This window comes from Dipodomys merriami, unplaced genomic scaffold, assembly GCF_024711535.1.
Source record: "Dipodomys merriami isolate MVZ:Mamm:240054 unplaced genomic scaffold, mDipMer1.0.p SCAF_1, whole genome shotgun sequence".
NCBI classification, from domain to species: domain Eukaryota; kingdom Metazoa; phylum Chordata; class Mammalia; order Rodentia; family Heteromyidae; genus Dipodomys; species Dipodomys merriami.
In genome coordinates, this window is record NW_027202270.1 from 89,945,101 (window position 1) to 89,960,028 (window position 14,928).

Sequence of the window (14,928 nt, forward strand, 5' to 3'; positions counted from 1 at the left end):
AAACAGTACTGAAAACTGAGAATCACTCAATACTAACTTGTCCTCTTGTCACTTAATATGATTTCAGTGAAAAACACTTCTATGATATTACAATGGTTAGTACAGTGGCTCACAATTAACACATGAAAATATTTAGTCTTGTGTTAAAATGTTTGAGGCAATGGATGTCTTCTCAGCCACATACACACACACACACACATACACACACACACACACACGCACACACACACACACACGCACACACAACTGGGTTGGTCTTCAAATGTACATTAATATCAACTAAAGACCTAAAAATATCATTGCTGTCCCATAGAGTGATAGAGAACACTTGAAGACTGGCTTAAGGCTTACTCATAAATGAGGTCAGGAGGAGGACATACTTCTGACTTTGGGAGAAAACCAGGAAAACTTTCATCCCAGTTCAGTCCCTGTCCACCAGAGGGAGCAGCTCCCTAATACAAACTCATTTCCTGTCTGAGCTAAAGGTTTAGACTCATCCATTCTACATCACTTCAACATTTCTTCCTGTGAAGAGTTTAAAGATGAGAACTTCTCCAGGCTTAGTGACTGTGATAATCTTAATGTTTGGTAAGTAAAATCAATTTTAAAACTTGGATACTTTCTTCTATAAATTCAGCAAGATATTTAACCATAAATATACTTGAAAGCTTTATTCCCAAAGTGCCACCATTCTCTTTTTCCTCCAGGAAGGACTTGTGGAGACTCTGTGACCCAGAAAGAAGGCCACGTGACTGTGTCAGAAGGAGCTTCTATGATCATAGACTGCACTTATTCAGCCACATGGTACCCTTCTCTCTTCTGGTATGTCCAGTATCCTGGAGAAGGTCCCCAGCTCCTCTTTAGCATCTCCAAGGCCAATGACAAGGGAAGCTACAACGGATTTGAAGCCGTGTACAATAGAGAAAATACCTCCTTCCACTTGGAGAAAGCTGCAGTCCTAGAGTCAGACTCGGCTGTGTACTACTGTGCTCTGAGTGACACAGTGGCAGAAACCACAGGGGAAGCTGAGCACAAACTGAGTGACAGCAAGGGTCTGGCTGCTGAACTTCTTCTCTGGCATCTGTGTGGTTTCAGCACAGTCTGATGCATACACCCCTCAACTTCTCTGCTGATATAAAGTCATTCAAATGTTAGAGCAGGTGAACAAGAAGTGAACATCACCATGTTCAGCTGTTCATTACTGAATCTGAAACAGGTTCTTATGGTGGTCTAGTAATACCAATGTGAGCCAGGTAAAATTGAAATGGTCTCTGTAGTCATTCCTGCAAAGACCAGCCCCATATCTTGTTCCAGGTCACCTTGGTCCACATTGCTGCATCCTATTGCTTTTTAAGGGGCCACTCGTGACAAAGAAAGTGGAATCTGCATGATAGCCCAATAACAGTGCATGGAAGGAAAGGTCACAGAAAGGCCACAGCTCTTTCCCTACTAGGAATTCTTCTTAGGGACAGGAAGAGAAGGAATAAGGAGAAAGAAAATCTTCTCATCGAGAAAAAAAGGACTTCCATCATGTAAAAGAAAGGTTGCTTGGTTAGTAAATCAGAAAGACACAACGCCAATGCTCAAAAGAAAGACAAAAAGTAAAAGTATAATTGCAGAAATAATTAAAGTCAAAGTGATGAATGTCCCTGTGCAGTTCCCCATATCAGCTGGCCTTCTTACATAGCATAAACAAGGTAGCTTAACTTAACCAGTGGAAGGTTAAGCACATGTTTCATCCTTAATACCAAAACCCTATGTAAAGGATAGTAAAGGGTCAGAAATGGTGGCAAATACCTACCATTCCAGAGTGATTTTCAAGATCAGCCAGAATAAATTTTAATGGCAGTCTATCCAAGCAATGTGTGGTGATACAGGCCTGTCACCTCAGCTCTGCATGATGGGTAGGTACTACCCAATATTGTAGTCTGAGCTTAACTCCAGGGAAAAGAGGATGACATCTAAAGATAAATCAAGTATAAAATTGCTGGGAGAGTAGAGACTATCACATAAAAGTCCCTAAATTCAAACTTCAGCATGAGAAAGTTTTTAAAGTAAAAAATTTAGAGTAAGAACTGGAAAGAGCATGAGCCTCTGAAGTGTAAGGCAAAGGCGATGACTGCAGAATAGTGTCTTCTATATCTGTACCTGGGGACCCACTCTGTATTCATATTGCTATGAATTTTTTCATTGCTTCACCCAACTATCTCTACATTTATTGTGATGATTCGTTAATGCGATTGTGCAACTTGTAAGTCTAACTTTTTCAGTGGGCTGCTATGCTCCACACTCATGGAAGAGTGGCTTTTCAGTTCAAGTTTCAAGTTTGCATCCATATGGGGGCAAAACTTCCTCCTTTGTCTCTTAAAACTCACACGGTTTGGATGAGTTCCGTGCATAATATAGGGGACAAAGTATTTTGCTTGAAACATACTGGCTTAAGTATTAATCTTCTAAAAAGAAACCTCAGGGCTGGGAAGGTGGCTCAGTGGTAGAGCGCTTGCCTTGCATGCATGAGGCCCTGGGTTTGATTCCCCAGCACCACAAAGCAGAAAAAGCCGGAAGTGGCACTGTGGCTCAAGTGGTAGAGTGCTAGCCTTGAGCTGAAGCGCTGAGGGACAGCACCCAGGCCCAGAGTTCAGGCCCCATGACCAGAACCCCCCCCCCAAAAAAGAAAGAAACCTCAAAGTGACATGGGGAATAAATTTACAAATACCTGGATACAGTAGCATATCCCGGTGGGCACATAAAATCTCACCATCTTCAGCTTTAATAATTTTTTTCTGAATGCCTACTTTGTCCTTTATAACTAAATTATACAGCTCTCTTTTGATTTTGAATACTATATATCTTTCCATTCCCTTTCAACCTCACTGTATATTTCATCTTGTCTTACACTAAGTCCCCATATGTCTATACTTTTCAGATTTACTGATTGTCCATATCACTGAGAAAATAGTGGTAATAAAAATATTTCATAAGCATGAGTATTTACTCCTTCCCGGCATCCAAGCTCCAGTACTTCTCATTTCCTCTCATTCAATAAGTTCTCAAATCAGGGCTTTGTTGACCCTGAGCACATGTCACCACATCTGACAAACACACACTTGAAAAATAACTGTAGGACTAATGAGTTATTAAAGTACTATTGTCACTACCTGAGCAAAATCACCAGCTATTCACTCATAAAATTTACTATGTAAGTTTTTTGCACAATCCACCTTGTAAAGATTCAGTAGCCAATAGAAAATATAATTTTATACACATGAGCTACTTTACTTGAAGATTTAAATTCATTCTAACCTCTTCCATAGACCTTTTAAGTGAATTATTTCAATTTTTCAAAAATTGCAAGATGTTAAAAACCTACTTTCCTATCAGAAAGCTAAAGCTTAATTTATGTATCTGATGTCAGATAAAGCCAGATTTCAAACTGTGGTCCTCAAATATATGTCTTAATTACAAATCTGCTATCGTTATATAGACCCTATGGGCTTATATTCTATATGCCATTGTGAGGAGAGAAGAGGAAAATCATCCAAAAGCTTAATGAGAAACCCTAGCTCTGGCCCCAAGATGTCTCTGTCTCCACTGTTTCTGGGCTAGTATGTACTGAGTCTGGTCTCTGACTGACCATATTCTTTTCAAATCCTTCTGTTTGACCTTACAGAAAAGAGAAGATGTTGAATTGTCAAATCAGCTTTCAAGACCTCTCTGCAGAATCAGAATGGAGAAATACTTGAGTTCCTCATTAGTGGCTTGTTGGCTTTGTTTTTATGAAAACTTAATGAAAAGGGGTCACCAGGTTGGATGAAGATGCCCACAGAAGTATTTCTTAGATTCTGGGATAAAGGTGAGTATCTTGTGGTGGGAGGAGGCAAAAAAATTAGGTACATTATCTACCTTACTAGAGATTCATTATGGACTGTAAAGAAGGAATGCCAATTAGAAAACGTTAAGATAATTGGACAACTGAAGTCTTAACTCTCACATTACAGAACTTTCTGAATGGGAGTGAGTGGTCAAACTGACATGGAGTAGAGGCCTGAGTCCCTGACCATCCTGGAGGGAGAGAATTGCACTCTCAGTACAATTACACCATGAGCCACTTTCACAACCATAAGGTGGCAAAAATGACACAAGGAGAGGCCCTGTTTCCCTAACAAGGATGAATTTCATGGAAAGCAAAAAGTGGAATGGAAGGTACACAGCAACTATGGATGTGGCCACCAAGCACAGCTCCCTGCACATAACAGCCTCCTAGTCAGCCTCCTCCATCGTGGATGCACGATGTTCTTCTACAGCCAGTACATGATCCTGTCCCTGGAGGCTGACAAGGATGCCTACAGGTGGAGCAGGGTTATTGTATTTATGTTGTTTATTGTTTTTATAAAGAAGCTGCTGTTTTTTTCCAGACACAACAGAGTTTGAGAGTGAACCTGGAATTCTATAGTCTAAAATATCCTCAGTCAACACATAAAGTTAACCAGGGTTTCTGTTTCTGTGAGTAAAATCGTCATACTTCATCACAGTTTGAAAGCTCAGTGTAAAGTCCAACTACAGACAGAAGGCTGAATGCAATGTCTTGACCTGTCTCTTTCTCCTGATTAGCTACTCAGGCTTTTTCTCCTAGTTGTTCAGCTTCTCAGCAAGCTCACTGTAGAGGGAGAGACCTGCTCCACTAATTTAGTCAGGATCAACATCTTGAACACTCTTCTGTCATATTCTGTAACTGTTCCAGAGAAGGTCTTTTTGCTCCAACAACTTGGCAGTGTGACTGGTAAGTGCAGCCAAGGCTATCCTGGGCTTTTCAGCTGCTGGTATCTAAAAAAAAAAAAAAAAAAAAAAAAAAAAAAAAAAAAAACACTTAAGAGATAAGCAGCCTACATGCAATTGAGAGCACTGTTTGCACAAGCTAGGAACAATTAGAAACATTTAAATATGGTATAAAAATTAAGTAAATACTTATGTGAAAGGCAAACACCAACTAAAGAAACCACAAAAAAACATGTATTAAAAATGATTGTCTTTGGGTGGTAGGACTATGACTTTTTGTGTGTGCCAATCCTGGGGCTTGAACTCAGGATCTGAGAAGTGTCTCTGAGCTCATTTTGCTAAAGGCTAGTACTCTACCACTTGAACCACAGCTTCACTTTTAACTTTTTGTGGTTAATTGGAGATAAGGGTCTCATCAACTTTCCTACCAAGGTTGATTTTGAATTGTGACCCTCAGCACTGTACCTCCTGAGTTCCTATTATTACAAGCATGAGCCACTGGTTCCTGGAAGGGGAATATGACTTTTTAAATCTTACATATTTAAAGTGATTACATATTCCAATATATTATTTAATCAATTTAATAACATTTTTATTGTATATACAGATTCATTTCTGAGGTTAGTAAATGGATATTTCATGATTGTTTGATACCAGGCCCTGCACAGTTCATTGTAACTATTCTGGAGATAAATTGAATGCCAACGCTTCAAAATTCTTTCAATACTTTCAAATACTTCAAGGCTGAGCACCAGTGGCTTATCTCTATAATCCTAGCTACTCATATGGCTGACACAAGAGGATCACAGTTAGAAGCAAGCCAGGCCAAAAGAAAAATCTAAGAAATTCCATGTCACTTTTATCAGCAAAATGCCAAACTGGAGGCATTACTCAAGTAGTACAGAGACAGTTGTAAGAAAGTTGTCTTAGAGCAAAGGTCCTGAGTGTCACACACACACACACAACACACACACACAACACACACACACACACACACACACACACACACACACACACACACACAGAGCAAATTTAAAGGTATGTATCCATCAAATACATCTTTTTTTCAGTTAGGAAATTAAATTAGATTTAAGCTAAATTAGATAGTTCAGATTTCTTCTTTATATTTTTTCTTCTGTATAATTACTAATTCATCAAAAAATGCAAATTTCTATATGCATTAAAAGTGGAAGCAACAAGTCCTCTTCTCAGTGTGGTTTCCATTTAAACAGGATGAGCAGCTGTTTGTGTGCAGCAGAGTCCATCACTCATGAAGACCCATAGAGAGCACCTGCCATTCTCAACTGCACATCTCAAAACAGAAACATCTCCAACTTCTACTGATTCCTTTAATACCTTGAGAAAGATCTCTGTCTTTGGCCTTAATTCTACCTAACCAGCCAAGAGTAGTAAAGTTAAATTAAATCATTTATTGAAAAGAAGTTCCACAGCCTCCCTCTTGTACATTCATTCACCTCCTTCTGTGCTTTGTGACTCAGTGTTCCCCAAACACCTGAAACCTGAATCCCAGCTCTGCAGTTTTCAGCCTGGCTTTATGGGTGGGAAGGAAAAGTCTTTTGTATTTATTAATGGAGTTTCCTTTATAATATTACCTCAAAAATGATGGTATATCATACCATATTTCTTAGGTGAAGAATCTGAATTTAAGCTGACTTAAATTTCCTTTCGTTAGTATTCCATTTCTTAGTGTAAATAGCTCTGGTCTTGGGCCTGTTGCTGACAGGTTGTGTCCACTGCTCCTCCTTTCTTTAAGGAAAAACTCCTTTGAGACTCAGGCTCTCCATAAAGAAAGCCAAATTTTACAAACTATATACCCTGATAGAATTTTATATGTGTCCGATATAAATTAATTTGCTTATTTCCACATTATATTTAGTTATCTCCATGCCAGAGAAAAAAAGCATTAAGGGCATAACCTCTAATTATCACCTTTTTATTTGTGTAGATATGCATTTTTAAATCAATCACATTTATACTGTTTCTAATTATCCATAATTATAGAAAATTATTTAATGAACATACTTAAATAGTACTTTTAAAAATAGGCACAACTACAAGATATGGGAAAATATGAGTATTTTCATGTTAAGTAGTTGTAAGTATTTGTTCATGTTTTATTCTATTCTAGAAACAAATTCAAGTAATTATCCCTGGTAGAGATTTTATAAGTGATTAGATTATAAAGGGTTAAAGGTCATGATTGCAGTGAGTGGATTGTTACAAACTCTCCTACTCCTACTATGTGTGCAGTGGCTCTTAGGCTTCTCACAAGTCATCTTAGTGTACTGCACTAATATGGCAGATGAGTCTTCATTTCATTAACATAGATTTTTAAAAATGCTTATTCATTTTATCAGAGGTTTATTATAGGTTTATTTTATCAGAGGTATATTATATCCTTTAAAAAAAAAGGTCCACTTTAAACTTATTTTGGGAAACATAGTTTTTCATAAGCAATTCAAGGCTTTATTATGGTTGTGAGGGGGATTATCAGCTCTTGGATTTCATGTTTTCAAGCTAATGTGTATTTTTGTTATTATTACACTGGTATTGTCATTAATAATCAAAGACAACTGGGTCAAAGATGAAGAACTTACTCTTGGCACCGCAAATAGCATAAATACTGGTACATTTGCTTCCATTCCCCTTTTTCTTCCATTATGTTCACAGAGGCCCTGGTTTGTACTGGTGGATATATGCCTGTAATAGTATTGTGTCACAGCTGAGGCACTAAGCTTCATGCTTCCCTATTTAATAGAAATAGGAATAAACATTGCTGTTAGTGTCAGAGCAAGACTCATTGTGGACAAGCTTCAACAATATCTGCTCCTGGTCCTGCATACTGGATTGTCCTAAAAATATTTCTCCTGAGTATGGTACTTCACTAGCCACTCTGATTAATCTGAACTAAATATATTCAATTTGTCTCAATAATAGTTAATTAAAGCTATTTATGCAGAATTCTAAGCAGTGAAATAGAAATAATCTTTTTTAACCAAATTCATTTGTCCCACGATGAGAAATTTATTCAGTTGTGAGAAAGCTCCAGAATATAGATATCTAGTGTATTATGTGTTCCCCATTGTGGCCTATGAAAGGGAGTTTAGATGAATTTGCTGATTTTTGGTTTAATTGTCAAACTGACTGAAGCCTAAATACGATTCCCAGTTGAAAAATTTCAATGGACTTCACTCAGTAGACACAACATAGTAAGAAGGGTAGTTTTGTACTGTTTGTTATTCAAACTAAACTGTATTAATATTGGCATTACATCACTTTGAACCACTGGAATGATGTTACTGAGCATTTGGAATCTCTGTAGACATTCTAAGACTACCCCTGAACTAAGATGTGATGATGTAAGTGTTGGTAAAGGTTTATGGAGAAAAGCTTATGCTGATTCATGCATCTATATTGTAAGCAGAATTGAAAAAGAGAAGCCATGTTCACATTAGCTTCTTGTTCCCAAGGAATGGAGAAGAGATGACAGCCCAGGATAGATTGACAGCTGCAGGTGCTGCTTGAGTTCAGCAGGATATACTACTGTTTTGCAGGTCTATCATTCTTGATCTGGAACACAAACAGAATTATTTCTCATCCTCTTTTCTTTCTGACAGTTCATGTTTTCGCTTGCTAGAAATCATGTTGTTACTTTCACTAAAAAAAAAAAAGGAACTGATTGCATAATTGTATCTTCTTTACTTCCTGGCTGAGCACCTAGCTCCAACTCAGGCCTTGGAAGAAAACAAAAGAGTCATTTAGCAGGTCACAGGAACCTGACCTGACTTTCCAGGCTCAGCTACACCCAGGGGAAAGCCACCCAGCCCAGGCAGAGAAAACTCTGCCCCCAGAGAAGTGGCTTTCTTTACTGGGTAAACAGAGCCAGAGGCTGCCCCTCCCTACAGCAGCCTAGACAATCAATTGAAATTCAATAAACATAAACCCTGAGAATGGCTCCAGAATGGGTTCTGTGAGTGTCTCAGAAGCTACCCCCTCAGGAAAAAGCTACTATTTGCTGAAAGGCCTCAACTCTACCCAGAAACTAGCCCCATCATAGCATCTCTAAACTAGAGGAAACAGCCATCTCCCTCTTTTGTGATACTCAAAGCAGATCTCCCTCCCACTGAAGTAGCCTGGAAGGAGGAGCACAAAATCCTGGGTAAAGCAGAGCATTTTTCTGCCTGCTCAAACAAACTAACTTAAGAAACCAATCAAGCCTCAGAAAAACCAAACACAATAAGCAGACCAGAGACTCCACCAAAAGACTGGTTACGGACACAGGGGAGATACAGGATCTTCCCATTAGCCCCCCCCATAATATTTATTTTATGTGTATATGTATGTGTGAGTTATTAAATCACTTTTAAACTTTTAGTCCTTATTTTTTTTAATTCTTTTCATTTTTTCTCTTTCTTTCTTTTTTTCATTACTTTAATTGCTGTTCTGCTCATCCCCAAATATATACCTGTGGTGGATTATTAGACCTTATCCCCATTGTGTACATACTTAATCCAGAAATTTATTACTTAATTCACAACCTCTTAGACTTAACTTCTTTAATACCATTATTATCTCTTTATACCTATATAATTGTCAAGTAACTAATTTTAAGAATTTTTATTTTTTAGTTTTTCATGTCTCCTTTCTATCCTTCCCCTCCTCTCATCCTATCCTTTCATTCTCTCAATATTATTTCTTTAAACTTACATAATTTTAAGTGTTTCACTTTTTAAATTTAAATTTTGGTTTTTCCATTTTTTTTAATCCCTCTCCTATCATTCTGTCTAATCCATTTCCCTCTCTGAGATTAGGACTTGTTTAAATTCATACTCCTTTTAACTCTCCATATCCCTCTAATCCTATTTATCCCCACATTTCTCCCTAAACCTAATAATTTCTGCTTTGCCAGATTCTTCTTTGCTGTAATTAGCCCATTAATCCATAGTTGTTTGATATTGAGTAGATTGTATCTGTTGAATTAGATAGTATCTGCAGTCATTTTGACTGTGAAACTACAGGAATCTGGTTGATGCTTGCCTTAAAATAGTATTCTAGCACAAAATGGGTGTTACTTCATGAAAATAGTATTCTAGCACAAAATGGGTGTTACTTTCATACCAAATGGGCAAAACAAGCCAGAAAAACACAAGAAAAATGGCAAGTCCGGGTATCTCAACTCCTACTCAGGATAATCAGATGACAGAACAGTTAATGAATAATCCAGAGGAGAGTTCACAAAAACCTCTACAAATACTACTGGTGTACATAGTGAATGAAAAGACTGAAAACCTGCAAAGAACTCAGTGTGAGTGTGATAGGGAGAGAGAAGAGGCAAACCAAAGATTAATACAAGAATCTCGTGAACCTGAGGAAGCTATTCAAAGATTAATACAGGAATTGCATGAGCAGGCTGAGAATAGTCAAAGAGAAACTCAGAAATTGTGTGAGTAGGCTGAGAACAGTCAAAGAGAATTACAGGAATTGTGTGAACATGAGGAAGTTAATCAAAGAATAATACAGGAATTGTGAGAGCAGGATGAGAATAGAAAAACATCAATAGAGGCATTTATGAATCCATAAGCAGACAGCTGAAAGAATTCAGGAAGAGCACAAAGGGAATGCTGAATGGAGCCTGACAGAAGGCATGGGAGTCCAAGGAAACAATAACCAATCAACTAAGTTATTTGAGAATAAAAACTGGACACCAAATTAAGAAAGTAAATAAGTTCATACAAGATCTAAAAGCTCCAACAAAGAATTGAAGCCATCAAAGCTGACCAATTAGAAGGAAATGAAATAAAAAAACAAAGTGGAAAGTATTGACGGTAGGTTAGAACATGCAGAAGATGAAATCTTGGGAATTGAAGACAGACTAGATCTTATAGAGAAAGAACACACAACAGAAGGCTTAAAATTAGGATAATGGCTGTAGAGGAGCACCTAGATAGAAGTTAATGGTCTAGGAAATTTGTTTAACAGGATCCTAGCAGAGAACTTCCCAAACATACAAAAAGATAGGCCTATTTAGATTCAAGAAGCTTTCAGATCCCCAAATAGAGCAGACCAGAACAGATCATCCCACCTTCACATTATAATCTGTACAGGATCAATTCAGACCACACAAAGATCCTTAAAGCTGTCAAGGAGAAAAAAATCAAATACCTATAAAGGGAAACCAATTAGAATCACCTCAGATTTCTCAGCAGAGACAATTAAAGGAAGAAGAGCCTGGAATCATGTATGCCACGACCTAAAGACAAACAACTATCAAGCAATGATACTGTACCCAGCTAAACCGAAGGTCAAATAAAAATCTTCCATAGCAAAGAGAAACAGAAACACTATATCTCCACCAAACCAAACTTACAAAAGATACTTACAGATGTCCTATGCATAGAAAACCAACAAGACCACGATAAAGGCAAAGAAATTGCACCCAAACTGAGAATCCAAGAACCATAGGAAGAACTCAGTTGTCACGGCCACCAAAAGGTGGATAACATGGAAGGAAGTACCAAACACCTCTCAGTCATAACTCCCAACATTAACAGACATAACTCTCCAATTAAGTGACTTAAACTGTATAGTTGGATTAAAAACCAAGATCCTTTTATCGGCTGCCATCAGGAGTAACAAATTGCCCATAAAAATAAACATATTCTGAAAGTGAAAGGCTGGAACAAAATCTATCAAGCAAATGACCTCCCTAAACAGGTGCGAGTTGTAGACTTTAAATTAAAATTACTGAGAAAAGGTAAAGAAAGTCGCTACATACTAATTAAGGGATCTCTCCTTCAGGAAGGTATTACAATTCTAAATCTCTATTCGCCAAACAACGGAGCACCCAAATTTATCCAAGAAACACTACTTTCTCTCAAATCTCACATAGGTCAAATTACATTAATTGTTGGGGACTTTAACACACTACTATCCCAACTACATAGATCAAATCAGGAAAAACTTGAAAGAAAAAACGCAGATCTAAACAACTGCATAGAACAACTAGATTAAACAGACATCCACCGAATATTTCACCCAGCAGCACCTGGAACATTTTCCAAAATAGACCACATTTTAGGTCACAAAGCAAACTTGTCCAAGTTGAGAAACACTGAAGTTATATTGCATTCTCTCAGACCACAAGGGAATAAAATTAGAACTCAACACCAAAAGCCACCAAAGAAAGTCCTGTAAAACATCGAGGCTGAACAACGTACTGTTGAATGACCAATTGGTCATGGAAGAGATTAGAAAGGAAATTCAAATGTTCATGGCATTCAAAAAAGATGGACACACAAATTACCAGCTCCTCTGGGAAACAACAAAGGCAGTACTCAGATGCAAGTTTATAGCTCTGAGTTCCTACATAAACAAATTGGAGAGATCTGAAACCAACAGTTTAATGAGACATCTGAACTTCCTTGAAAAAGAGCAGCAAGGAAAATCTCAATCCAGTAGATTCAAAATAATAATTAAAATTGAATCAGAATTAAATGAATTAGAATTCAAAGAAAACATAGAAAGAATCAACAAAACAAAGATTTGTTTCTTCGAAAAAATTAACCAATTTGACAGACCCTTAGCAAACCTTATCAGAAAAAGGAGAGAACACACCCAAATTAATAAACTCAGAGATGAGAATGGAAACATCACCACGGAAACAACCAAGATTCAGAACATTATAAGGGAATACTTCCCAAAACTTTATGCTAATAAGTTTGAGAACTTGACAGAAATGGACCTTTTCCTAGCAAATATTGACATCCCAAAACTAAACCAAGATGAGTTAAACCAGCTTAACAGGCCCATATCAAGCATTGAAATAGAAACAGCAATAAGAGACCTCACAGCTAAGAAAAGTCCAGGACCAGATGGTTTTACAGCGGAATTTTACAAGGCCTTCAAAGCAGAGCTCACACCAATACTCCTCCAACTCTTCAATGAAATTGAAAGAGAAAGCTCACTACCGAACACATTCTATGAAGCCATCATAACCCTCATCCCAAAACCAGGCAGGGACTCATCAAAGAAAGAGAACTATAGACCCATTTCTTTGATGAACATTGATGCAAAACTTCTCAACAAAATTTTGGCCAATCGACTTCAACAATTCATCCAAAAAATCATACACCATGATCAAACAGGATTCATTTCACGGATGCAAAGCTGGTTCAATGTACGCAAATCAATTAATATTATTCATCACATCAACAGGAGCAAGGATAAGAACCACATGGTAATATCAATAGATGCAGAAAAAGCATTCGACAAGATCCAACACCCCTTTATGATGAAGGTTTTGGAAAAATTAGGAATCCATGGAACATTCCTCAATACAATAAAGGCTGTATATGACAAACCTACAGCCAGCATTATACTCAATGGTGAAAAACTAAAGCCACTTCCTCTTAACTCAGGAACAAGACAAGGATGCCCACTCTCTCCACTTCTCTTCAATCTAGTATTAGAATGCCTAGCTACAGCAATAAGACAAGATGCAGGCATAAAGGGGATCCAAATAGGGAAAGAAGAAATAAAATTCTCCCTCTTTGCAGATGACATGATCTTGTATTTAAAGAATCCCATAGACTCCACTCCCAAATTACTCAAGCTGATTCAAAACTTTGGCAAAGTAGCAGGTTATAAAATTAACCCCCAAAAATCAATGGCTTTTCTGTATGCCAACAATGAGAAAAGTGTGACTGAAATTAGGAAAGCAACTCCATTTGTAATAGCCCCACAAAAAATAAAATACCTAGGAATTAACTAAAGAAGTGAAGGACCTCTACGATGAAAACTTTAAAATCTTGAAAAAGGAAATCAACACAGAACTTAAAAAATGGCAAAGCCTCCCATGCTCCTGGATTGGCAAGATTAACATCGTGAAAATGGCAATACTTCCCAAGGCTATCTACAAATTCAACACGATACCTATCAAAATTCCACCCACATTCTTCAAGGAAATAGAAGAGACAATCCAAAAATTCATATGGAACAATAAAAGACCCCGAATAGCAAAAACGCTCCTCAACGGAAAGAACACTTCTGAAGGAATATCAATACCAAATTTCAAACTCTACTATAAAGCCATAGTAATCAAAACAGATTGGTATTGGCATAAGAACAGACCTCAGGACCAATGGAATAGAATTGAAAACCCAGAAATGAACCTACAGACCTATAGCCATCTAATCTTCGATAAGGAAGCTAAAACAAGAGAATGGAAGAAAGACAGCCTCTTCAGTAAATGGTGCTGGCAAAATTGGTTAACTACATGTAGAAAACTAAAGCTAGATCCTTATATATCACCCTGCACCAGAATCAACTCCAAATGGATCAAAGACCTTGAAGTCAAAGCAGACATTCTGAAAACATTACAGGATGGAATAGGAGAAACCCTAGGTCTCCTTGGCTCAGGCCGAAATTTTCTGAATAGAGACCCGGAAACACAACAAATCAAAGAAAGGTTGGACAAATGGGATTGCATAAGGTTGCAGAGCTTCTGCAGGGCAAATGACATAGCTAGTAAGATCAATACAAAGTCCACCGATTGGGAGAAGATCTTTACTAGCCATACAATGGACAAGGGTCTCATATCTAAAATATACTTGGAACTCAAAAAATTAAACCACCCAACAACAAATCCTCAAAGAAACTACTGCCCAATAAATAAGTGGGCGAAAGACTTAAAGAGAAGCTTCTCTGAAGAAGAAAGAAGGATGGCCAATAGACACATGAAGAAATGTTCAACATCCCTAGCCATAAAAGAAATGCAAATCAAAACAACATTGAGATATCACCTCACTCCAGTTAGAACAGCAAAAATCAAGAACTCTAACAACAACAAATGCTGGAGGGCATGTGGACAGAAAGGAACCTTACTTCATTGTTGGTGGGAATGTAAACTTGTTCAACCACTTTGGAAAGCAGTATGGAGGTTTCACAAAAGACTTCACATAGATCTCCCCTATGATCCAGCAATCCCGCTTTTGGGCATTTACCCAAATGTTTACAAACAAGACCACACTAAAGCTACCAGCACAACTATATTTATTGCAGCATTATTTACCATAGCTAAGATATGGAACCAACCCAGATGCCCCTCAGTAGATGAATGGATCAAGAAAATGT

At 37.6% G+C, this 14,928-nt stretch overlaps 1 gene segment (V, D, J or C); it reads left to right on the forward strand.

Annotated features, from left to right (window-relative positions):
- The first annotated feature begins 542 nt into the window (after positions 1-542).
- Positions 543-1,105, forward strand: LOC138822275 (T cell receptor alpha variable 9-2-like). The segment is given in 2 exon segments: positions 543-588; positions 708-1,105. Coding segments are annotated over 2 exon segments (444 nt in total).
- The last annotated feature ends 13,823 nt before the right edge of the window (positions 1,106-14,928 follow it).